The sequence below is a fragment of the Passer domesticus genome, chromosome 6 (assembly GCF_036417665.1).
Source record: "Passer domesticus isolate bPasDom1 chromosome 6, bPasDom1.hap1, whole genome shotgun sequence".
Classification (NCBI taxonomy): domain Eukaryota; kingdom Metazoa; phylum Chordata; class Aves; order Passeriformes; family Passeridae; genus Passer; species Passer domesticus.
Window position 1 is genome coordinate 54,652,520 of NC_087479.1, and position 23,131 is coordinate 54,675,650.

The window sequence follows — 23,131 nt, forward strand, 5'->3', positions numbered from 1 at the left end:
CAAGTACAGAAAAGCCTCAAGCTCCAAAGGACCACGAGAGCCAGCAGCTGCAGAGATCAAGGTGAGTCATGTTTCTGTCCTTTGTTGTCCAAATTCTTGTTTAATAGAACCATTAAGATGCAGGAAGTTTACAGATCTGTCCCCTTGGATGGGAATGTTGGAGTTGCTCAAGCACCTTCATCACATCCCAGTGCATTCCAGTTCCTCACTCACACTCTGCAGTCACCCTTCATATAAATCTTCACACAAACACTTGAACAATGCTCTTCCCACAATACAAACACTTGAAAAATGCCTCTAAGGATTTTTCTTCCCTCCAAAATAGTCTCTTGCTTTAGAGGAGAACAGGGCTTCTGAAGTACAGCCCCAGCACTTGTTCATTCAAGTTCATTGATTGGCTTTTAAGTCATTTTTTCCTCTTCTGCTTTAGATCTTTAATCTTCTTAAATTTCTTCTGTTGCTTAGGTCCACGTGCTGTTTCTAGTTTTCTTTTCTTCTCACTAGAAAACAGGAACAAAACATCTGTTAAAAATAGACTGGCTTGCCACCTAGCAGGGATATTTTTGTTGTAATATAGGAGTGAGGGAGAAAATTTAAACCTGGTGCTAGAAAAAGCACAAACAGGAGCCTGACTTAGATTTTATAGTGTCCTGAGATTCTCTAACCCAGAAGATCTTGATTTTTAGCTCTTGTCTTTACTTTTCAAAACTTTATCTGTCCTAAATGGGGCATCTGGATTTTAGAGTACCTAGAAGAGAAACTACAATGGATTATTTTAAACATTCAAGTTGTCCCTTCAATTTTGTCACTGGATTCTGACTCAAGCAAACACAACAGAATTCCAAGCTCTGATCTTTATAAGCAAGTGCTAAGATTCTCTCCTTCCTGGAAGGCTTTTGGAAACCTACAGCTTCCAGCATTCATGGAAAAAACCATGAAAGGGTGGAACAGAGATCACATAATTACTTGAGCTGTCAGGCACTCCAAGAAGGGGAAATAAGCAAGGAGGTCTCAGCTATAAATCCCTAAGGAAAGATATGGGAAAACTACATGCTGGGCACGAAGAAAGAAGATGGATGAGAATTAAGGAATTGCAGAAACACAGACTTTTTTAGGCTCAAGCTCACATTTGAAAAAGTTCTTCTTTCCTAAATTTGCATATTCTCCACTGGCACCTCCAGGGGCTCCCACTGAGTGTTAGATCCCAAAGCAAATTGGGCAGTCACGTGGAATGAGTGACCCAAGGGAGGAATAGTCTCAGTTTCTGTGTGGATCAGGACCAGATCATCAGCAATAGAGTCAGAATTCAACAAGTTAATGAAGAGAGGACTATCCTTAGAGCAACACAGAAACACCAGGCAGTGGAGCTTACAGCTGCTCACATCCCAATTCCCCCAGGAAAACTGAGGAACTGAGTTCACTTAACCTGCATTTAACCCTTAGACTTCAGTCTTTTGGAAAACATTTCAACAAAGCCAGCAGGAAGAGGAGAGATCTCTGGAATATTTCAACTTCCTGTACCTTTTCAAGCTGACGACGGAAGCGTTCTGTCCTGCCTTGCTCAGCACCTCGTTCCACTCCTCATCATCCCCCCGGATAATGTACCTAAGTGGGAAAGGTGAAGGAAAATTCAAGTCAGGTTGTTAGCACAGATGGCAAAACCATAGAAATAAGGTGTTTCTGCTGTCAGGCACACACTGCTCTGCAAACAAAGCCACTGTGCCAGCACACAAGCAAATCGGATTTGGGAAACACACACCAGGTCAGGCTGGCAAAGCTGCCATGGGACAGCTGTCCTAAATCAGTCTGGGAAAAAGTGAAGAGCTGCAGCTTGCTTTTGAGAAGAGAAATAAAGACAAAAATTGCTACTCAAATAAGCTCATGCCCTGGGGCCCTTGTCTGGGTGTTCAAGCACCCTGGAAATGACACCCAGATTTAAAGAGGCAAAGCAATTGTGTAGCAAAATGGAATGACTGCTCTCCATCTCAAGTTCCTGGAGGTTTGGAATAGATAAGGCTTTGTTCACAAAGTTGAACAATGCTGGACAAAGCCTCACAAGTTTTCTACAACCTGCGTTGAAAAGTATTCAAAATAGATTTTTGTCTCTCCTCATGGAGAACAAAAATCTATTTCTGGCTGAGGAACAAAAAGAAAGGAAACATGGTCCAAAATTACAAAAAGGTATATAGCACTACAGTGCTACAAAATGGAATTAATTTTAAAACATTCTGGTTGTATTATTTTCCTTATGTGACAGACTTGCAAGTCACTTCAAATCACATCCATTCTTGTCCCTTCTTCCAACATGACAACCAAAGATTCAAGGAAGCTTTTATTCCTTTTGCCAGATGTAACAGAGACCATTTAGAGCCAAGCCCGACAACTTTCCTGGGACATCAGCACAGTGAACAGTGCTTGTAAGACAGAAAGTGGGAGAGGAGAGGGAAGAGAGAGAATCAGTGCCATCTGCAACTCCTGTTGGTCCAGAAAGACAGACATCTGTTGACATGTAAGTAAAAGCTCTGGCTGCTTGCCCTTTTTGTGCTGATTTGGGGTTTTTTATGTTCTACCCCCAATACACACTGGTTCTCATTTACTGATGGTTTACTGCACCTACAGCCTTGTGCATAAATCCCAGCATTCCACCCAGGAAAAAACTGGATTTGAGACCCAGGCAGATAAATTCTTACTGTGTAAGGTCCATCTCCTTGAGCTTCATCACCTCCTGCTTGTGCTTTTCTTGGAATTCCTTTGCAGCCTCCTCCTGCAACAGGACAGCACAAGATGCATTAGGTCCTGAGGGCAACAATGACTTTGTAACGAGAGGAAAATACCTTTTCCCACAAATAGATCCCCTAAAACAAATATCATCTGGTCTTGAATAGCTTCTCTCTTTTATCTAATTGCATTTTTACCTTATTTGTACACACAAACTTGTAATTTTCTGTGAAAACCCCATATTGCAGCTTAAAGCATAACTCCAGCTGCACATAAAGCAAACCTGTCAGGTTTTAACTCCCTTACAGTGCCAGACGTGGTGTGGAACCCTTTTCATTCAAGAAAATTTAGTGTTTCTGCCCTCAGGTGAACTCCCTGAAGTGTTTACATATGAACCAGGAATAAAATTTGTAATTACCAAATCGTCATTTAAAGATTTCAGCGTTGGCTCCATCACAACATCCTTTGTTGCTGCCATCTGCTCCTCCACAGCTTTTTCCTGGACTGTGTTGAACAGCTGAAAATGAAACAACCCAGCACATGTAAGGCTTGGTTTTTAAAACACCATTTATCACCTCCACAATGAACTCCTAAATCCAGACTTCAGGAGCTTTGCTATCCTAAGCCTTAGAGAGAAAGAAAACCAGGAACCAGTTCAAAATATTTCTAATTATTTTACCGGATTTCAAGTCTACCTCTAGATAACACTGGAAAATATTTTTTTTTTTTTCCAAGGAAAGCCGACATGCCACCAATGCTCTGAACAATGGCTCAGGCAACAAGGCTTGTCTGCTCAGCATTCTGGGCAGGGCACTTCAACATGGAAAACCATAAGATAAGCACTCTTATCTGGGAAATCACTCACAGAATCATTAAGTGGTTTGGGTTGGAAGTGGTTAATGATCATCCAGTTCCAACCCCCCTGCCATGGGCATTTACATCATTGCCACGCATTTTCTAGCTGGGATTTTCCCCACCTTGCCAAGAAGTTTCTGGTCAGTCACTGGGGATGTGTTAAGGACGCCCAGCTCTGATCCAGCTCTCTCTTGGTGTTGTATTTTCTGTTAATTCTGGAATGATGGTCCCACGTGACCAAGGCTGCTCCCACCTGCACTACTTTGCGGATGATCCTGTTGAAGAGCCCCATCAGCTGACTGCTGGGCAGTTCCAGCTCCTTTTCCAGCTGGTCCAGAGATTTATGCTGCAGGCCGATCCCTAGGAAAAGGGCCTGAGGAAGAGAGAGGTATTTCAGCCACCGAGCAAACGCAGACCCACATCCCCCACCTCGCTCCCAACAAATCCTGCCCCACACGCACCGACTGTGCAGCAGAGAGGGAGATGTCCCCCATCTGGCTGAGGAAGAACATCCTGGCCAGGCTGGGAACCATGTCCATGATGAGGTGGTAGTCCACCATGTTGCGGGAGTACATCTCCAGCCTCTTCAGGTCGTACGGGATGAAGGCTGACTCCAGCTCCGCACGGCTGATGGCTGGTGGGGACCAGAGAGACACAGCAAGGTTGGCAATCCTCCTCAGAGCACCCAGGACCTCAGTGCTTAGCCTTTATTCAGGTATCTAGTATTTTTCCTTTGCCTTTAACAATTCACATTGGTTTTGCTGTAAAAGAGGTTTGTTCCCTTGCTGCAGCAGAGAAACCCTCTAGCCAGCACAGACACTAAAACCCCACAAGACACAGGTACCAAGCTCTCCCCAGAGGATTCTCCTCTGCTGAACATCTTGAGAAAGCAGCAAATTGAAGTGCCAGGCTCCAGCCATGCTGTCCCAGTCAGGGTACTCACGTGCTTGGGGCTGCTGTTTGATATTTTTGTTCTGTAGAATATTCAGTGCCAAGGAGGGAGAGAAGGTGCTGAACTGGTAGGAAAGCAGGGAAAGGAAGCGTCTCCTAAAATCTACAGGGCAAGAGGACAAATAAATTAGCCCAGTGGATCTCTACAATACTAAACAGCCCAGAGGGTTCTTGCAGAGTCAGCAGGATCAGAGTTACCTTTCCAGAAGGCAGTGAGCCAAGGTTCCTGCTCAGAGTCCTCTTCATTGAGCATCTTCAGCATGATGCAGGAATGCTCCCCTGTCAGGTCATTCTGATAAATAAGATACAGTTCTGTGATTCTGTGATGGATTTCCCAACACCCCCACGAACCTTTTGCACTCTGTGCTCAGCTGAGGAAGGAAAATACCTTCTAAATCAACAACAACAAATGCATCGACTGCTACTGACCACCTCCACTTAATGGAAAACCTATGAACTTCTAGAATTTGGTAAATCTCAGCTATTTCACCAACAACCACGTCAATAGCCCTCAACAGCTCTAAATTTTTATGTGCAAACTACTTGGAGGCCCACATTCTCAACCCTAAAACTCTACTCCTTAACTATAGCCCTAAAGAACAAAAATGAACGTAAACCAAGCCTTAAAGGCAGCCTCAGCAAACCTTCCTGCCCCAAACCCCTTCTCCCAGAATCTACTGGAATGCATGGCCAGGGATTTCAGCAGGGCTGGATTTCCACTCAGAACAGTGTGGTACTTACAGGGGTCTGCCTCAGATAAACAGGCACAAACCCAGCACGCTTCCAAAACCTGGGAAAAAAAGGGAACACACTGAGAATTATGGAGCTAAATAAGTAATAAATGGTGGTTAAATGCAATTTATCTACTGTATGAGGACAGCTGGTGAGGAGCAAGCAAAAGTCTCTAAGACACTCCAACAATCTGAGCAAATGAGCTTTCTGTCAGAAAGCAGGAACAGCACCCACCTGACTGAGGGGCCAGCTCATGATGACTGTAATGTCAAAAAATGCACAAACTTTCAAAGTGCTGTGAAAGGCATTTACATCAGCCAGGAAAAAAAAACTACCAGCCCTGAAGTCAGCAGCACCTCAAGTTTCTACAGGTCACAGGGATGAGAATTTAATCACCCCCTACCTATCACAGGCTGCTCTTACTTCTACAACCTGGAAAAACTGGGCAAGTAAAGCTCATCATCTGCTTAAGAAGGGCAAGATGTAACTGGGAAATAGAATCATGTCCTACTTGAGCAGTTTGGGTGTCAGGCCGTAAGACACCCCGAGATAGTCCAGGTGCTCAGCTTGTCTCTCACTCAGTTTGAGCAGCAAAGGAGGCAAATCCTTCCGGGGTGTCACAACCTCTTCTAATAAACCAACAGTCTGGAAAATAAAGTGGGAATGGGTTAGCAGCATTCCCCACAGAAAGCTGTAAATTAAAAGCTCTTCTTCTCTATGAAAATCAAATCTGAGTATTTCCTCCCTGCAGAGTGGAGACTTAAAGGGGAAATTATGCAGCTTAGCAGGACAGAAAATTTAAAAAAAAAAAACATACCGTACCTCACTGCTCACAGTTGTGATTTCTTTTGGTTTTTGTACTGCTTCTTCTTCCAAACATGGGAATTTGCCTTCATAGTACATCTGCAGCAAAGTCAGGGCTCTGCTGCCATAGCCCATCTGTGAAGAAGCAACAACACGCTGTAAGCACAATGAGGTCTCTGATTTTTAACCTAAGGCAACAACGTTCTCCCCTTAAAACCCATTAACAAACTGCAGACATCACTCAGTCACTGCAAAAATGAGTGATGGCTGCAGTGGGTTTTAAATACATTTAATCATATTTTAAATTTTTTAAGGTTTTTTGGTTTTGGTTTTTTTTTTAGATAGGAGACTGTTATATATCTGTTTTTCTCAGAAGTAAAACCAATTAAGTAAAATTGAACAGTTCTAATACATTTTTTTTCTTTTTCTGGAATCAAATGTAGGTAAGTCCTAGTTTTGTTCCCAGTTTGAAGATTTGCAATGATGTTCACCTCAGAAGTTGAAAAGAAAAATACTTTTTTTTTTTTTTTGGCCACTTGGCAGCTCCAGGGAGAAGGACAGTACAGAAGAAATCAGCATCAGCCCTGGGAGTTCAGGGCTGTGTAGCAATTTAGGGGCTTAACTCTGGCACTCAGAAAATGCCAAACACTTGGTAATGTCACAGTAAATATCCCTGGATTGTGCACGGTGGCTCGGGATGCTCCCACGCTGCCTGGTTTGGTGCCCTGAGCTTAAAATGCTAACAACTGGAGGGACTGCAATGTTTGCCCTGCTGCTGAGCTGTGCCTGGAGAGCCATTTGCCCTGCCCCAGCCCAGCTGGTGCCAGGTACTTTACCCCCTGGTAATCCGGGTGAACCGCGATGCGAACGACGCGCCCGCCGGACAGGCCCCCAAAATCCGGATCCTGGAACTGCACAGGGGACAAAAGGCCCATTTAAAGGACACAGCTGGGCACTCTGGAAACGAGAAATACATGAAATACACCCTGGGTGCCAGTGCACAGCCACATCACCCACCTGCTCTGAAATGGTCCAGGGAATAAGATCACCAGAGGCTTTCTTTCCCCTGGAGAGGCTGTTCATGATGGACTGGCGGGAGATCTCTCCCTCCATGCACACCTGCCAGGAAAGACACAAAACCATGAACACACACACACACACACACACACACACACACACACACACACACACACAATGCTTCCTCCTGCTCAACTAGACCAGGATCAAAACTGACACTCGAGTCATTCTCTTACCTGAACAACAGCCAGGACTTCTGGTAACGAATTCTGGGTGGGTGGAACGGGAGGCAAAAGGCAAAAGAGATGATGGGCAGGGGCATCAGAGAGCATCTGGAGGTCATTGGGGGAGTTCTGGAGGGTGAAGACATCAGAAAGATCAAAAACTGTTCAGAGAATCACAGAACACCCTGAGCTGGAAGGGACCCACCAGGATTGAGTCCAGCTCCTGGCCCTGCACAGGACAACCCCAAAGATGCCTGAGAGTGTTACCCAAATGGTTATTCCATGAGGAGAGCTTCAAAGTCCAGCTGATTTCTAAACAATCCCTCTATTTTCTAAATTTAGAGCTATTAAGAAATTTGGAACTCATACAATGCTGAGGGATGGAGGAGCTCCCAGGCCAGCTCATAGCTGTCACACCCCAGAGAGTATCTGTTCTCAAGGGAAATCTTATGCTCTAATATTTATGAACCTGAATTTCCTATTTTCATACACCTCCTTATCTCCTAAGTACCAAATCCTAAATTTTTTTTAAGCCTCAGATTTTTAGAACTCAGTAGTTCAGCACTTCTGGACTTCCCCACTCACATTTACAGATCCCCCCTGGTCTTGAAACCTTGAGATGAATTATTCCTCTTTTCAGTCTCATAATGGTGCTGCTCCTGGTGAACCTGAGGCCACCAGAACATGGTAAAGAGAACTGCAAATGAGGTTCAGCGCTGTTAAAACCCTGACAAGCTTGGAGGCTCATTTAAAATTTTAGTCTCCACATCTTCTCAAGGCAAAAATATTCTAGACTATCTGGAAATCCAGTATTGTACAGCCAGGACTGAGGCAGAGATCTCAGAGAAAGGAGAAAACAGCCCTGTACACAAGAAGCAACAGAAGCTGCTGAGAAATCTTAATCAGGCTGTCATAACAAGCACTTCTGTCCCCAGAAAATTCCACACTGACACTGGGAATGGAACTGGGTGGAAGAAGCCCAAGCCCTACCTTGTAGTGTGAAGCCACATAGAGGGCCATCAGCCTCTGCAAGAAAACTTCTGATGCTCTGTGGTAACAAAAGAGTGTGTCTCTGTTTACATAGTATCTAAACACAGGGATTAAGGAAAAAAAAAGCCTCCTTGGGAACTGGGAAAAAAGCTTCCTGTTCGTTAATTTTCAATATTTGTGCCACAAGCTGGCTTGTCTTAGACTCCACAGCTTACGTCTACAAGAATAATTGATGCTGGGCAGTGTTTGCAGCTTTCACACCCTTCACATGTAAAGATAAACCTTTTGTAACTCCAACAAGGGCTTCCCCTCATGCAACCCTTCCTTGAGGTTGTCTCTGCAGCAAAACTGGGGTTTGGTGGTGTCCTGGCAGCACCCACCATGAGAGCTCAACTCCAGGAGTGAGGTCTTAAGGAAAAGACCATGTCCTGAGCTTATCCCAACCATCAACCAGGCTGAGACCCCTTCAGCAAGGATACAGGTCACAGGTGTCTGGCAGAGGGCAGCCAGAGATGATCCTGGTGATGTTGAGGCAGTCCAAGCACAGCAGGTCATTCAGCCACTTCTCCACGGGGTCCCCAGGGGCGTACCTGATGGACTCGTGCAGGGACACCTCGTGCAACGTGCGAGCTGCGAGGGATGCAAAGGACACTCAGTGCTGGAAAACACAGCCAGACAAGCACCCCACAGGATCCCTCTGCTCTGAGGGGCTCCCAGATTAGGAAACTGTCAGATGCTGATTTTTCACCTCTTAAAAGCCCTCCATCTGAAACTTGTGAGGGAAAACCAGCAGAGTTCTGTCGTTTCCCCACACAAAGCCCATCCCACAGCTGCAAAGCACACGGATGTGTGGGACAGCCATGGCTCAGGCCGACAGCAGCCCCAGGACACACACAGGTTGTGTGGGACACGCAACCCACGGGTGCTGTACCTGAGGTGAGCTTGGCAGTGGCTGTGGACTTGTTCTCTGCTGTCAGGGTCACCTGGCTCTGGGCGCTCTGCTGGCGGAGCTGCTGGATGAGCTTCAGGGACAGCGACCGCCCGGTGCCCTCGTACCTGGGAGCAGCACACAGAGAGCCTGAGCCACGAGCCACAGGGACCAGGCACCGTCCAGAGCATGGAGAGCCTGCTCCAGCCTTACCCGTTGATGGTGGAAGCCATGAACACCAGGTAAGGGCCCAGCAGGTTCTTCACCAGGGGCAGGGGAATGGCAGCAGCTTCGTCGATCACCACGAGCTCAGCCTGGCCCAGCTTCACAGAATCAGCAGGGTGGATGTACTGCAAAGGAGGGGACACTGTCACTGCAGCAGTGCCACCAGGGAAACACCAGGGTTCACAAAGCTGGGGCCCTGGGAAGCTCTTCCCTGTCCTCCTCAAATACCAAAGCAGAGACTGAGATGTGGAAAAGCAGAAAGTCAGGAGAGGGTCTAACAAGGACTGGCTCAGTCCAAACACATCTTGTTTGGCACAGTTCCACAGCAATTCATCTGCAGAGGTGAGGAAAATAAAGGAAATCTAATCACTAAAACCTCTTCCTGCACTGCTCCTGATGCCTTGTGAAGGCTGACCTAGAACAGAGGCTGGACAGAGTTAAAGAATAAAGCAGGGATTTATTAAAGGCCTCAGTGGATCCACCTTGGGCAGCACAAGAGCCCAGCCAGGGCTGCACCCAAAATGGTCACAAAATGGACAACTGATCACGAGGTCTCTCACTTTTATAAGTTCTGCTCCATTTGCATATTGGAGTTAATTGTGCAACTACAGCTTCAGGTTATAAAGTCCCATCCTTCTTGTTTTTCTCACTTCAGTTCCCTGTTATTTATACTTTTTGGTCCTGAGGCTGTAACAGCTGTCCATGGTTCTCAAGCTGGAAAAGGAACTGTTTTGTCTGCCTACCCTGGGAAGAGACCTCACTAACACTTACTGTGAAGCTCAGAGTTACACAATAAGGCAGCACACAATCTGAAAAATTTGAAAGCTAAAACTTAAGGCATCACTCCTTTCACCTTCCTTTGCTTTTGTTTTGGGAGAAACCCACGAGGGAGCTTTGTAATCTACAAGTTATTCCCTGAAAGAGAGAAGGTATTTTGAGGAAGTCACTCCCTGAAGATCTGCCTTACAGCAAAACCCACCAGGACAGAAAAAACCCACATCACACAGAAAGAACAAGCTTAAAATCAAAACCACTTCAACACTGGCAAAAACTACAGCCAGGAACAAACCTGGAAAGGTAAAAATGCCAATTACCTGGATAGTCTGCCTGTGCTCCTTGAACACATTCACTCTGACCACTGCCTTGTTGAACTCTGGATTTAAGGACTGAACAATCTCATAGTCCAGGTGCTCCTGGAAAATATAATTTTTAAACAATATAAAAAGCCAGTATCTAAGGAAAAAATAATTTACCATCATCATCATCAAAATAAGCTCAGACACTGTTACTTCACATTCTAATCAAAAATTCTTATAAAAGCTTTAAAGGCCTGAGAAATGGGAAATTATTTGCTGATGTTAAAATCTGCTTCACAAAGAAACTGGTTCACCCTGCTTAAAAACAGAGAAGGAAACACAACTCTACCATGATTCCTTTTCTTGCAGAACATGGTAAAAAAGGCTGCTAGCAAACATATGTAGCCAAAAGCACAAATGAGGTGTAAAACTTCCTGTGCAGGAATGCTTTGAAAATATTATAAAATAGTCTGCTCCCCTCACCTGATACTGCAGTGCATCAAAGCCTTTAAATATGAACTCAAAGAGAGTGTGAAGGTTGTCAGGGCTGGGAGATGTGACAAAGATATTGGAGTAACTGCAGAGAAAAACACACAAAACAAGAGCTGAAGGATTTTTCTAACAGATTTCACCATGTAAGCACTAGACAGGATGGGTTTTTAACAGGAGGGGTTGACTTCACCTAATAACCAAAACACAGCAGATTCCTATAGATACTAATCTCGATTTATGTGTGTTTGAGTTTTAAGAGAAATTTGACCAAAAGATACAATCTTGTCAAGATATAATCTTGTATCAAAAGATACAAGACTAAAAATGATTAATTTAAGACTGGAAATTACAAATATATTCAGATCCTGTCATCTTGGTTTTGTTTGGGCTTTTTTTAAACTCAGAGAAGGCCTGGGGGATTGGAGGGGGGGATCACTCACCCAAAAGCCACTGCTCCAGCAATGGCCAGCCCCAAAGCAGCAGATTTCCCTCGTCCCCTGGCTGCTGTTAATGCCACAGTGCTCCTCAGGGTCTTCTCAGAAATGGCCTCAATGAATTTTAGAACTGCTTTGGCCTGAGGATTAGAAAGGCCCCAGAAAACAGAGTTTGAGTTTCTCTCACCCCGGACCTGGCACACCCAGGGAAGCTCAGCTCTGGCCAGCACACCTGATGCCTTGAGAAGGCTGGCCTAGAACACAGGCTGGACAGAGGTAAAGAATAAAGCAGGGATTTATTAAAGGCCTCAATGGATCCACCTTGGGAAGCACAAGAGCCCAGCCTGGGCTGCACCCAAGATGAACCAAAATGGTCACAAAATGGACAACTGGTCACGAGGTCTCCCACTTTGATCAATTCTGGTCTATTTGCATATTGGAGTTAATTGTCCAACCACAGCTTCAGGTTATGAAGTCCCATCCTTCTTGTTTTTCTCTCTTCATTCTGCCATTGTTTATGATCTTGGGCCTGAAATTTGGGTAACCTGTCCTTGGTCTACCTACCCTGTTTTGTTTCCCTACTCTGTGAAGAGAGCTCACTATCCCCTGTTATCAAGCTCAGAACTACACACTAAAGATGTAAAGAATCTGAAAAATGTAAAAGATAAAACCTGAGGCATCACACCAACCTGATCCAGGGTTTTGCAGCCATCCACCAGCACTCCCACAGGCTGTGTGTCCTGCAGGCTCTCCTTCAGCTCCCTCAGCTCCAAGTCCTGGGGCCCCAGGCTCTCCTCCTGTGGGCACACAACAGGATGAGCCAAGGACATTTCAGCACAATTCTGCCTTTGTGGTGTCTTCTGACACCTTTGGTCAGGCAGAGAAAGGAATCTGGAAGGAAAAGTTGCCACAAGAAGAATGTATTCCCCAAAACCATGAGAATCTATACAGACAGACATGTATTTAACACTTGAATTTCCAGGCATCTTCAGGAGAATGGTCACAAAGAGGTTCCCAATCCAGACTTCCCCAGGCTTGGAAGGGAAAAAAGGGAAGGGTTTTGCAGTACATAGTAATTACAGAATGGCACTGATAGCAAAAAGATTAAAGAAGAGTGTTCAGAGTAATTTAATTCACTTTTCAGTCTTTGGACATTCATGATCTCTGTTACACCTCTCACATGAAGTGTCCATGCAGGGGGAAGAACTACTGCAGCACCAATACCAAAATAATATCAAGACCTTCAGAGCCAAACAATAAACTTGGACACAACCAGTTTTAGATGGAAATGAAGGCTGGTTTTCACTTAAGATCCCAAAGGCAGCAGCCTCTCCAGCCAACAGATGAGCATTGTGCTGCTGTCAGTGTTGGCCTAATGACAAAAGGAGGTTGTTTTATTTATTTATTTTTTAATCAGTGCCCTATTAGAATGTTTTTACCAGCTCTGACAGAACCTGTGTTGGTTATTTCTTAGGCCACACAGCACAGCTTAAATGCTTCAAGATTTCTGTTTAAAACTGGTTCCACTTTACTGCAGTCTACAACAATTTCTAACAGTGCAGATATGTGTCTGGATTATCCTCAGGGAATTCTTCCTGGAATGTGACAGGTGTAACTCAGAAATTGAAAGAACTGCAACAGCTTCCAGCTGTGTCCTGAGCCTGCAATATACTTATATCCAAAGTGCTCTCCCACACTCCAATGCCAAAAAATTATTTTTATTGGTCTTGTCCCCTCTGTCCATCAGCTTGAAATCCCTCCATGCAACCACAATCAAGCTCCACCTCACTGGGCTGAGCAGCAGTACAAGAAAATAAATAAATATGGGCAAGGACAAAAAGAGATAGGACAGAAAATTAAAAAAAAAAAAAAAACAAAAAACAAAAAAAAAAAAACCAAAAAACAAGCGGAATATAGAAAAAACAGCTTCCCAAGCTTCACCCACATAATTTTTGCAGGATGTTCTGCTTCCTCCCTCCAATGCCATCCTTTGATACAAATCAAGGTGAAAATAAAAAAAAATTCCCTGTTTTTAAATCTTTAACACCCTGTGGCCAGCTGGGAGGGATTTGTGGCAGGGAGAGGGCTGGGGTCACTCACTGACCTGGGACTGGGGGGGCACAGGAGTGATGTTGGCAGCGTGGCTGGAGATGGGCAGGATGTTCAGCTGGTCATCAATCACCAGGCACGTCTTGCACGAGGCCAGGGACAGAATGAACCTGGGCAGGCAGAGAAAACTCAGTGAAAACACCAGCAGCACTCCCTGGTGGCTCATCTGAACTCAGAGCATTCACAGCTGCCCACAGCCAGCTTCCACAAAAAGGCCTGCTGCAATGCAGAGCTGTGGGAAGTTTTCCCACCAGGAATACCCAGTGCTGCTCCTGGAGCTCTCCTGGGGCTGACAGCCCAGCTCCTTGGCACTCTGAGCCACTCACCTCTCGTTGAACCTCCCCACCACATCCTGGTGGGCCTCTGTCCTGTACCGCGAGTGAACGTCCTGAAAGGAAAAGGGGAAAAACCAGAAAGGAAATGTGGCAGTGACATTTACAGGATTATGACCCCTTCTTTCCCACTCTTGTCTTTCCATTTCCATCCACAGCACATCCCAGACAGGATCCTGACTTTGTGGTGAAGCACCCACACCTGCAGCATTTCAGAAATGCCTGAGTGTAACAAATCCCACCCCATCTCCTCCCACTCCTGAATGAAGGAGCAGGAAAGGTGATGGAAGGAAGACAACAGGATCAATAATAACATTATAGAATATAACAAATAACACAAACAACACGACAGCATCAATAAATACCCAGCCAGCACCACCTCAATGCAGCTGCTGCTAGAGAACAGACCCACGGTGCTGCACATACCATGGTCATTGTGTAGAGCTGCTTCAGGGAGTTCATGGTTCTCAGCAGAATCACCACAATTCCACCACCTTCCACTGTCTCCACAGTTCTGGCCAGCAGGTTTGGAGTCAAGGCTTCAAAATCCTGGGCAGTAAAAAGAACTTCAGAGCTGCCCAGAGTCCAGCAGTGCAGCTGGCTCCTACTGAAAGGCACAGAAAGCCTAAAAACTTCACTCCTCAAGGTTTAATTCCCACTTAAATTTGCACTAAGCAATGCCCTGTTCCAACTCCTACCAACGAGGCCACCTCACGCAACTCGTGAGGGATGAGCAAAGCCACCAAAACTGAAGTGGCAGAAGCAACAAACCCCATTCCTGCAGCATTTCAGCTGATTATTGCAGAACTGCTGACCTGAAGGACACACATTCCAAAGGTGTTCCCAAGGATCTTGTGGGTTTCATTGTAGTAGCAGTAGCGGATGTTTGTGGCTGCTATGAACAGCTCAAAGGGATCATCATCCTTGATGTTCAGAGTTCCACTCTTGATCTTCTTCTGGAGCTGCCTCATCCTCTTCTTCCTGTGGCTGCAGGGGAAGAGAGCACACAGGGGTTTTCTTGGGAAAGGGTCTGAGGAAAAGCGTGCTCAGGCTGAGCCTGGAAGTCAGAGCTCAGTCCTAAATATGACTGAGGTTAAACAGCAGAGGAACCCAAGTTTTGGGGTTAAAAAAGGTGAGGGGGAGTTGGGCCCAGGGCAGCAGAGTCAGTGTTAGAGCCACAGCAGAAAAACCAGAGGTACTTCCTGCCGGTGCCAACTCTGTTGTGGGAGCCAAATCTCAGCCCTGGAAGGGCAGATTTCCCCCAGCTGCTCCAGGAACAGCCCTGGCCTCCCCTCCCACGCCCCCCTGAGCCTGCAGCTCTCTCACCTGCTGAAGCCCAGCTCCTTCTTGTAGCACCAGAGCACGGAGGGCCTGGCCTTCACCGTGGCCTTGGACAGCATGTGGTGGAGGATGACGACCTGCCAGGGCACACAGCACTCACCACCAGCTCCCAGGGAGCAGCACACAGCCAGGAGCTCCTCTGAGCTCCACGGCACCGAGCGGAGCTGGGTCTGTGCCTGCCCCAGGCCTGCAGGACACTGGGCTCACCTCCTGCTTCCTCAGCTCCCTTCTCTGCCAGACCAACACTGATAATTGCAGGCTAAACACAGTTTTGTCTCTTAGGGATAACCCGTTCCTATGGATTTTCCACAGAGGGTTTCAGTGCACACAACCAGACCTGGGAGATGCCAGAACCCAGCAGTAAATGATGCCAACATTCCTCTACTGCCACCTGAATAACTCATTCTTTTCCAAGTTTTTTGTGTGTGTGTTTTTTGGGTTTTTTTTAATATAATTAGTTTATTTTATTTGCCCACAGACTGGAGAGAAATGAATTACCAGTTACCCAGCAGTCAGAACAGAACAGCAGCAGGAGCAGGGCAGGGATTGTTCCCCTCTGCTCAGCACAGGGGAGGGCAAACTCCTCAAAATGGGCTCAGTTTTGGGCAAGAAAGGCACTGAGGGGCTGGAGCATGTCCAGGGAAGGGAATGGAGCTGGGGAAGGGCTGGAGCACCAGGAGGGGCTGAGGGAGCTGGGAAGGGGCTCAGCCTGGAGAAGAGGGGGCTCAGGGGGGCCCTTATTCCTCTCCACAGATCCCTGCTGGGAAGGGGCAGCCAGGCTGGGCTCTGCTCCCAGGAACAAGAGGAGAGGAAACGGCCTCGGGCTGTGCCATAGGGGGGTTTAGGTTGGTTTTAAGGCAAAACTTCTTCTCTGAGCGGGCTGTCAAGTCCCCATCCCTGCAGGGATTTAGCAGCCACGCAGCTGTGGCACTTGGGGACGTGGGTCAGGGGCTGCTTTGGCCTGGCTGGGCTCAGGGCTCTGGGAGGGCTTTTCCAGCCTGAACAACTCCGTGGTTCTGTGAACGGACTTGTCCTAAACCACCGTGGGTTTGCCGTGCTGCTCTTCCCCTCCCCACTCGAAAAACACAACACCAGGGCCCCTGAAGAAAAACGAGTTTAGCAGCGAATTTCCTCCACTCAACCTCACCCAGCAGGCTCACTCCGAGAGAGAAACATCACAGGGCAGAACCGAGGGGAAACAACCTCCAGCTGGCCGGAAAGCTGAATATCCCCTGCCCCATTTTAAAAGAAAACCAAGCCCACGAACCGCAGCCTGGCGGGAGAGGCCCCAGCGAGGCTCACTCGCCATTCCCAGCCCCCGTGCCCGCGAGTTCCCTCCGCTCAGCCCCACTGCCCTGCCTGGCGCCGGCAGGGCTCCGTTCCCGCTGCCGGCAGGGCGGGGCGGCGCCGGGGGAGCTGCGGCGGGCGCGGGGGATCCCGGCCCCGGCGCGGCCGTACCTGGTCCTTGCCGCGGTCGCCCACCACCACGAACAGGCTGCGCCGCCGCTGCGCCACGCCGTTCTCGATCAGCACGCGGATGCGGTTGTCCACCTTGCGGCGCTGCATGGCCGCGGCTCCCCCCGGGGCTCCTCCCGGCGCTGTTCCCGGAGCAATTCCCGGAGCTCCTCCCGGCGCTCCCGCCCGGCCCCGCTCCCGCTGCACCACGTGGGAGCCACGTGGGGCCGGGCGCGGGCGCCGCGCAGCGTGGGAGGACCCCGGCGGGGCTGCCCGCGCCGGCCGCCTGCGGGCCGCGCCCCGAGGTGTGTTTGTAAATGGATATTTGTGTAAAAGCGCACAAACACACAGAGCGCGCTGCGCGGAGCTTGCAAGGCAGGAATTGAGTGTGGCTTTGCACGTGGGAAAGGATTCCTGTGCTCAGCCGGCTCCCAAAATCCCTGCGAGACAGAACAGAACAGCTCCGACCGCCCACAGCTTCCCCTTTCCTTTCCTTTCCTTTCCTTTCCTTTCCTTTCCTTTCCTTTCCTTTCCTTTCCTTTCCTTTCCTTTCCTTTCCTTTCCTTTCCTTTCCTTTCCTTTCCTTTCCTTTCCTTTCCTTTCCTTTCCTTTCCTTTCCTTTCCTTTCCTTTCCTTTCCTTTCCTTTCCTTTCCTTTCCTTCCCTTCCCTTCCCTTCCCTTCCCTTCCCTTCCCTTCCCTTCCCTTCCCTTCCCTTCCCTTCCCTTCCCTTCCCTTCCCTTCCCTTCCCTTCCCTTCCCTTCCCTTCCCTTCCCTTCCCTTCCCTTCCCTTCCCTTCCCCTTTCCTTCCCTTCCCCTTCCCCTTCCCCTTCCCCTTCCCCTTCCCTTTCCTTTTTTTGACGATTTATTCTAAACAAATCCTGCCTGTGACCCCTCCAGCCGTGTGTGGGCACAAAGAGCAGGTTTTATAAACTTAAAATTTTTGGGTTTTATGAAGATAATTCCATTTCCACACCTGCCAACTCCGAGTCTGGGTGGCCTTTGCTCCTGGGGGAGAGATGACAAAACCAAATACATATATATACACAAATATATCTATATATATATATAAAATATTTAATATATATTATATATATATATAAAGGGCATCTGGAGGCAGTTTTCCCAAGGAAAGAAGAGCAAGCAGAGCACATCCAGGAACGAACACATCTTTAGGATTCACTGTTACAGGACACTCGGGAGCCCCCAGGGAATGTCAGGAATGCTGCTCCTCAGGAAGAGGAGGGAGCTGCTGACATTTAACTCCGCTTCTTCACAAACCCACCGGAGCTGTTGGAAAGTTTTCCCTACAAAATCCCAAGCTGCAAAGCCGTGGAGCAGCAACAAGAAAATGGTTTATCAACCTGAGCTGAAATCCCAGCGAGGTTTCAGCACACAGAATTTTATTTATTTTATTTATTACCAAAGTTGAGCCCAGCTATTTGCATAGATAGATTTATTCTTAGCTTCTAATACTGCTTTTTTTTTTTATTTTTAACTTGAACATTCAAACAACAAAGTATTTAAAACCAGGTGACAGCGTAGGAAAAATGTGTTTAATACCACTGGATGTATCCGGGGTTGTTTCAAATATAACAAAAATATGATAAAAATACTGAATTAATAATCATAAAGGCTGTAGAACAATTTTTTTTTTAGGTGAACCCAGTTAAACCCAGTCACTGAGACAAAACCACCAATGAAACAGAAGTGTAGCAAGACAATCCCTTTAGGTACGAAATATTTGCTCAAAAGGGAGGGACATAAAACATTTAAATAGATTTATTTGTTAAGTGTTTACATAAGCCATGGACCAATTTGTTTCCAACGCTGAGTTAAAGAACTGCAAAGACATATATACAGGTTTGTTTAAGGCCATCAGAAAATTTAAACCTGACAACAAACTAAAAATTCTCAACACTTATGTGCTAGAAGCATTACTAAAATCCATTCTAAAATCCAAGAGCTTCAAAAGAGGAAGTACATTTTCATTTCATAAAACCTAACGGGTATTTCCTAAAATTTAGCTTGAGACCAAAATTCCAGGTGTCCTCTTGATGCTCCCTTGGGTAGAAATGGGCCAGCAGGGTTGGAACCGAGCCAGTTACACCCTCCTGACTCTTCTGTGAGTATTAAAAAGGGAGAAAGAGAATCTTCTTTTAATAAAACTGCAGCAAGAGCAAAAAATGTTAAATTCAGAACCAAATGCCAAGTTAGGCTCTAGTTTTCCTAATGCAGTTCTCCTACGTGCTACTCCAAGTGGCTTTTAGGAAGTGGATTTTGGAAAACAGATTTCCTTCCCTCCCTTAAGGCTGGATCCAGAGAGCCACAAATTTAATTTAATACTATTCCATGCAAAAAGGATCTGAAAGTGGTTCATAGAATAGCACCTCTGCCCTTAGATGAAGTCTAGAAAAGGAAGTTTCTCATCACACTCTGCCACATCACACCAGAAATACACATCTGAAGGGCCTTCCCCCCTCCCTCCCTCTGCAAAAATGGATTGGCCAAGGGGAAAATGTTGCAGTTTAAGCAATTAGCCCTGTCCACGACTGAGAGGTGTGCTGACAAAATGAAGGGAATGTTCCCAAAGATCCCTTATTTCAAAGCTCCTTCCCTGGAGTTGTGCCACTGACTCCACAACAGCCAAGAGCAGGGTGAGACCAACGGAGGGCTCAGATGCACTGGAATAAATTCCGTCATTTCAGGAAAAACACCATCAGAAGGGAGCTTCCAGCAAAGCTCCAGACAATAATCACAAACACCTTTAAGGCCAGATTTAAATAAGGGAATTGTCCTGTAAGTTCCACAGGAGAGTTCTGTTGTTTGGGCTGGTTCCCTACTTGCTCTCCAGATGTTCTGGTCCATCAGGGAGGGACACCTGCACCTTCCCTGCAAGGTCACTGGTGCCAGCTCAAGCCAAGGGAAACCTTTCAGTCCCATCCATGCTCAGATGGAAACTGGAGAAACAGGTGGCCAATTTTAAACTGAGCCAGCCTCCTTCGCACAGTGACAAACCCCAGCTCCAGCTCAAGCATCCCTGTCAATACTTTGCAATAAACTTCACCCAAGAACAGTTTGAGCAAGAGGGATGGTCTGGATTTCCCAGGATGTGACTGCAGCCTCACAAACAGGGTGAGGGGAATATCAAGATTCTTCCAACCAACGAGTTCTGTATCTTGCTCTGCTGGACCACAAAGATTTTTCCCTATTTGTTCTTAATCATATGAATTTTAAGAACTTTTTCAGTATAATTTATCATCTTGGCAGTATTTATCTGCAGTTGGAGCCTCTTCAGTATCTTCTCTCTACTCAAATGCCATTTGGGAGAAAGGGAAGCTCGATTCTTTCTCCAAAGACCTGGAACACAACCAATCTTCCTAAAAACTTGAGGTTGGTGGGACATTTTGAGAAGACATGATTTTAAGGACGAGGTTCTCTGAGAGGTAAGTCCCAGCAGGATACATTGCCCGGTTAAGTAACAAAAGCCAACAATCCTCTTCCAACTACCCTGACTGATGATTCAGATTGCTGCATACAAAAGACAGGATCTGGGGAAGAAAACAGGGGTTAAGTGACGTTTAGAACCCTCTCCACAGCAAAATCCCTAAGCTGCACTGGTGAACTGCTCTTAGAAAACAGCAAAAACACAGGAGAAAAATTCAGGAGCAGGCTGGCCTCAGGTACAACAGCTCATGATTTCTGGGTCAGCTTTCAGTAAGGAGGATGTCTAGGAAGGATCCAAGTTTCCCAGACACAGTAAAAACACACAAAGACCTGAAATACTTCAGGGATTTAAAAATCACTTGCTCAGAAACCCTTGAACTGCAGCCAAAGGAAGCAAGAGGCTGAAGGCAGAAGTTGGGTTTTGAACAGGCTCAGAGCCAGCCCTGTCCCACGCTCTCCTTCCAGCCACAGGATCACAGCCCAGCTCCCATGGAATAAACAGCTCCTCCCTGCATCCAGAGGGGCTCAGCACCAGAACCAGCCCCAAACTGCCACGGCTTTGCTTCAACATAAAACTTCTGGCAACAGTCTTTGCTCTAAATAGGGCCTTTTCCAGAAGAAACATACCTAGGAGTGCTTGGGATCTGGAGGGAGCCCAGACCTAGAACCAAGCCATGGAGTTGAGAGCTGCCCTGAGCAGGCCAGAGGAGCAGCGAGGGCTCTGAGGACACAGGCTGGCTCCAGCTGATGTTTCAGATTGATCAAAGGGCTCCGTGCAGATTCCCAGCTCCCATCTCAGGGACTTGTTCCACCTCTCCCTAGACCAGCAGGGCAGCTGCTCTAAAAGCCATTGCCATACAAGAGGTTTACAAATTTGTCTCTCAGTGAAGAGACACAGTGTTTTATGAATAAATTCAAGCTGGAAAAAACCCAAACCAAGCCCCCAAACTCAAGGTGGAATGTGAGAGGTCTCTGATTGAGTATGGTGCACATTTACTGACAAACTATACTTTGCTCCTTAAGGAGCATTTGGTGTGCAATGGAGAAAGCTGAGCAGCTTGTGTTCTACCAACCATTTAAAAGCTGATGCACAAAGAAAAATAATTAAAAGAATTCACTGTTCTCCTACGTCAGTTCAACATGAAAAGGTTTGTCTTTTTATTTTTTTTCCAGTTAAAAAACAGTTGGGACTATTATCTCAGTAATAGCTTCCTAAAAAAGACACAGAACAGCAACTTCTCACCAGACTGCAGTTTAGGAATGTTCTAGGCCTTGACTCAAACTGCTGCTTCCAGACATCAGCCCCGTTTCAGGATGCCTGGTGTGGAATATGGTCTTCACAAGCTTATCACTTCCCGCAGTGAAAACATTTTTCATTTGTGCTCTTCACACAGGACATGGAAAAGTGATATCCCACCTATTTGTGTGGAGTTCCAGACTGCTTCACAACGAAGTCAAAAGTATCTGACTGCAAGTTCTGAAAGTTCAGTTGTGATACAAAGTAGAAATGACCCTCTGAGTGAAAACAACCTGCAGTTTTGTACAGAACAGTTAAACACCACGCAGCTGTTCCTCAAATTCACCTTTCCACAGGTAGGAATTATTTGATGAGCAATACTTAACAGAGAATATAGCACTTTTCTTCTCACATGTGCTATAGAATGCAACAGAACTACCAACACCTCTATGGAGGCAGCTATCAAAATATTCTCCCCACTGCAGAGAGAGTGCATGTGCGCAAAAGGCAGGCACAAGTGATTTTTCCAAAGATTATACCACAAGGATGCAGTAAAACTTGAATAAGACTTGGTATTTTCCAGCTCCTAGGCTTATGCCATTTCTTTTATACATTGCTGCCTTGATGAAGGAAAAAAAAAAAAAGGAAAAATCCATCAAAAAGAAAAGTTTCCCAAAAGTCACAGCTAGTAGAATAAAACCAAAAAAACAAGAGGAGGGTTTACATCTAGTCACGAAAAAGAGACTACTGGGGGAAAAAAACAAAGAAAGAAAGAAAAAAAGACCTTATGAAATGTCACCCCATCACATTGAATCTGTTTCAGCCGTTGAAAACCAGTGTTCCAGGATACAATTTTTATAAACATGTTTTATTTATCTTGCTTATACCATTAGAACTGTAACTGCTGGCTGTCATTTCCCTGAAAAGGGGAAATCAACTCAAACACAGACTGGTGCTTTTCAAAAGACAGCAATTGGAGGGCAGCAGCAGCGGGCATTTTGAGATTTCTTAAAACCTTCAAGGCTGCAGGAAAGACAAAAGGACATGTGACCAAAAGTGTTATGATTATCCATTAGGGATTTCCATCAGTACCGGCATCAGTTATTTAGGTGATAATACAGCAAGGTCAAGTATTAGTGACAGACAATGTGCAAGTCATAAGGAATGATAGAGAATACCAATCCTTACAAAAGTCATTGCTATCAAAGAAACTTAAAAGTGTTTCAAAGAGATATCTAAATACTTCACATCAAATATACAGTGGCCATCCAGATTATAGCTCAGGATTTGTTGCAAAATTTTGTCCAAGTGCCAAATCAAAGCCTTTTTTTTTTTTTTCCACCTTGTGTCCTAAAAAAAATTAATTACACAGTTACATTAGCAGTTATGCAAGCGCTCTTAACTCCATAGCCACAGGAATCAGGGCCCTGGTGATGAGGAGTGCTGCAGCTAAGGGTGCCTCTTCTTTGTCACAAACTGCCTCTAAGCCCACCTGTCTATTTAGGGCAATTGCATCACTAGACATCTTGAACTGTTCAGTGCTTCGATTTAGTAAGAAAAAGCTGAAATGTAGTTGTTCCACCAAGCCACACTTCACCTTTTCCATCCATTCATGGGAACATTTAAGTTTTTTTTTAACTGCCACCACAGTAAATCTTTATGGATTTGCAGATTTTATCTGAATTTTGTTAAATCACTTTTAAATGACAGAAGTGAGTCTTTGCTTTTTCCTGCCACTTCAGTTAACCATGGAGATTGGATCACCC

The 23,131-nt window shown here is 46.0% G+C and overlaps 1 protein-coding gene across 1 annotated transcript; it reads right to left on the bottom strand.

Moving 5' to 3' along the window:
* Nucleotides 1-80: 80 nt before the first annotated feature.
* NAT10 (N-acetyltransferase 10) lies at nucleotides 81-16,897 on the bottom strand. Its single transcript, XM_064425891.1, has 28 exons — nucleotides 16,687-16,897; nucleotides 15,214-15,305; nucleotides 14,703-14,874; nucleotides 14,314-14,436; nucleotides 13,882-13,943; nucleotides 13,551-13,665; nucleotides 12,136-12,243; nucleotides 11,453-11,586; nucleotides 11,004-11,097; nucleotides 10,539-10,637; nucleotides 9,433-9,569; nucleotides 9,223-9,347; nucleotides 8,771-8,921; nucleotides 8,292-8,388; nucleotides 7,314-7,430; nucleotides 7,078-7,179; nucleotides 6,897-6,971; nucleotides 6,079-6,195; nucleotides 5,768-5,901; nucleotides 5,266-5,314; nucleotides 4,723-4,816; nucleotides 4,517-4,627; nucleotides 4,035-4,207; nucleotides 3,827-3,946; nucleotides 3,137-3,235; nucleotides 2,691-2,764; nucleotides 1,522-1,605; nucleotides 81-500 (listed from the first exon to the last, which is right to left on the bottom strand). Exons 1-28 carry the CDS (start codon nucleotides 16,792-16,794, stop codon nucleotides 407-409), a joined length of 3,060 nt encoding a protein of 1,019 aa, XP_064281961.1. The 5' UTR covers nucleotides 16,795-16,897; the 3' UTR covers nucleotides 81-406.
* Between the last annotated feature and the right edge of the window lie 6,234 nt (nucleotides 16,898-23,131).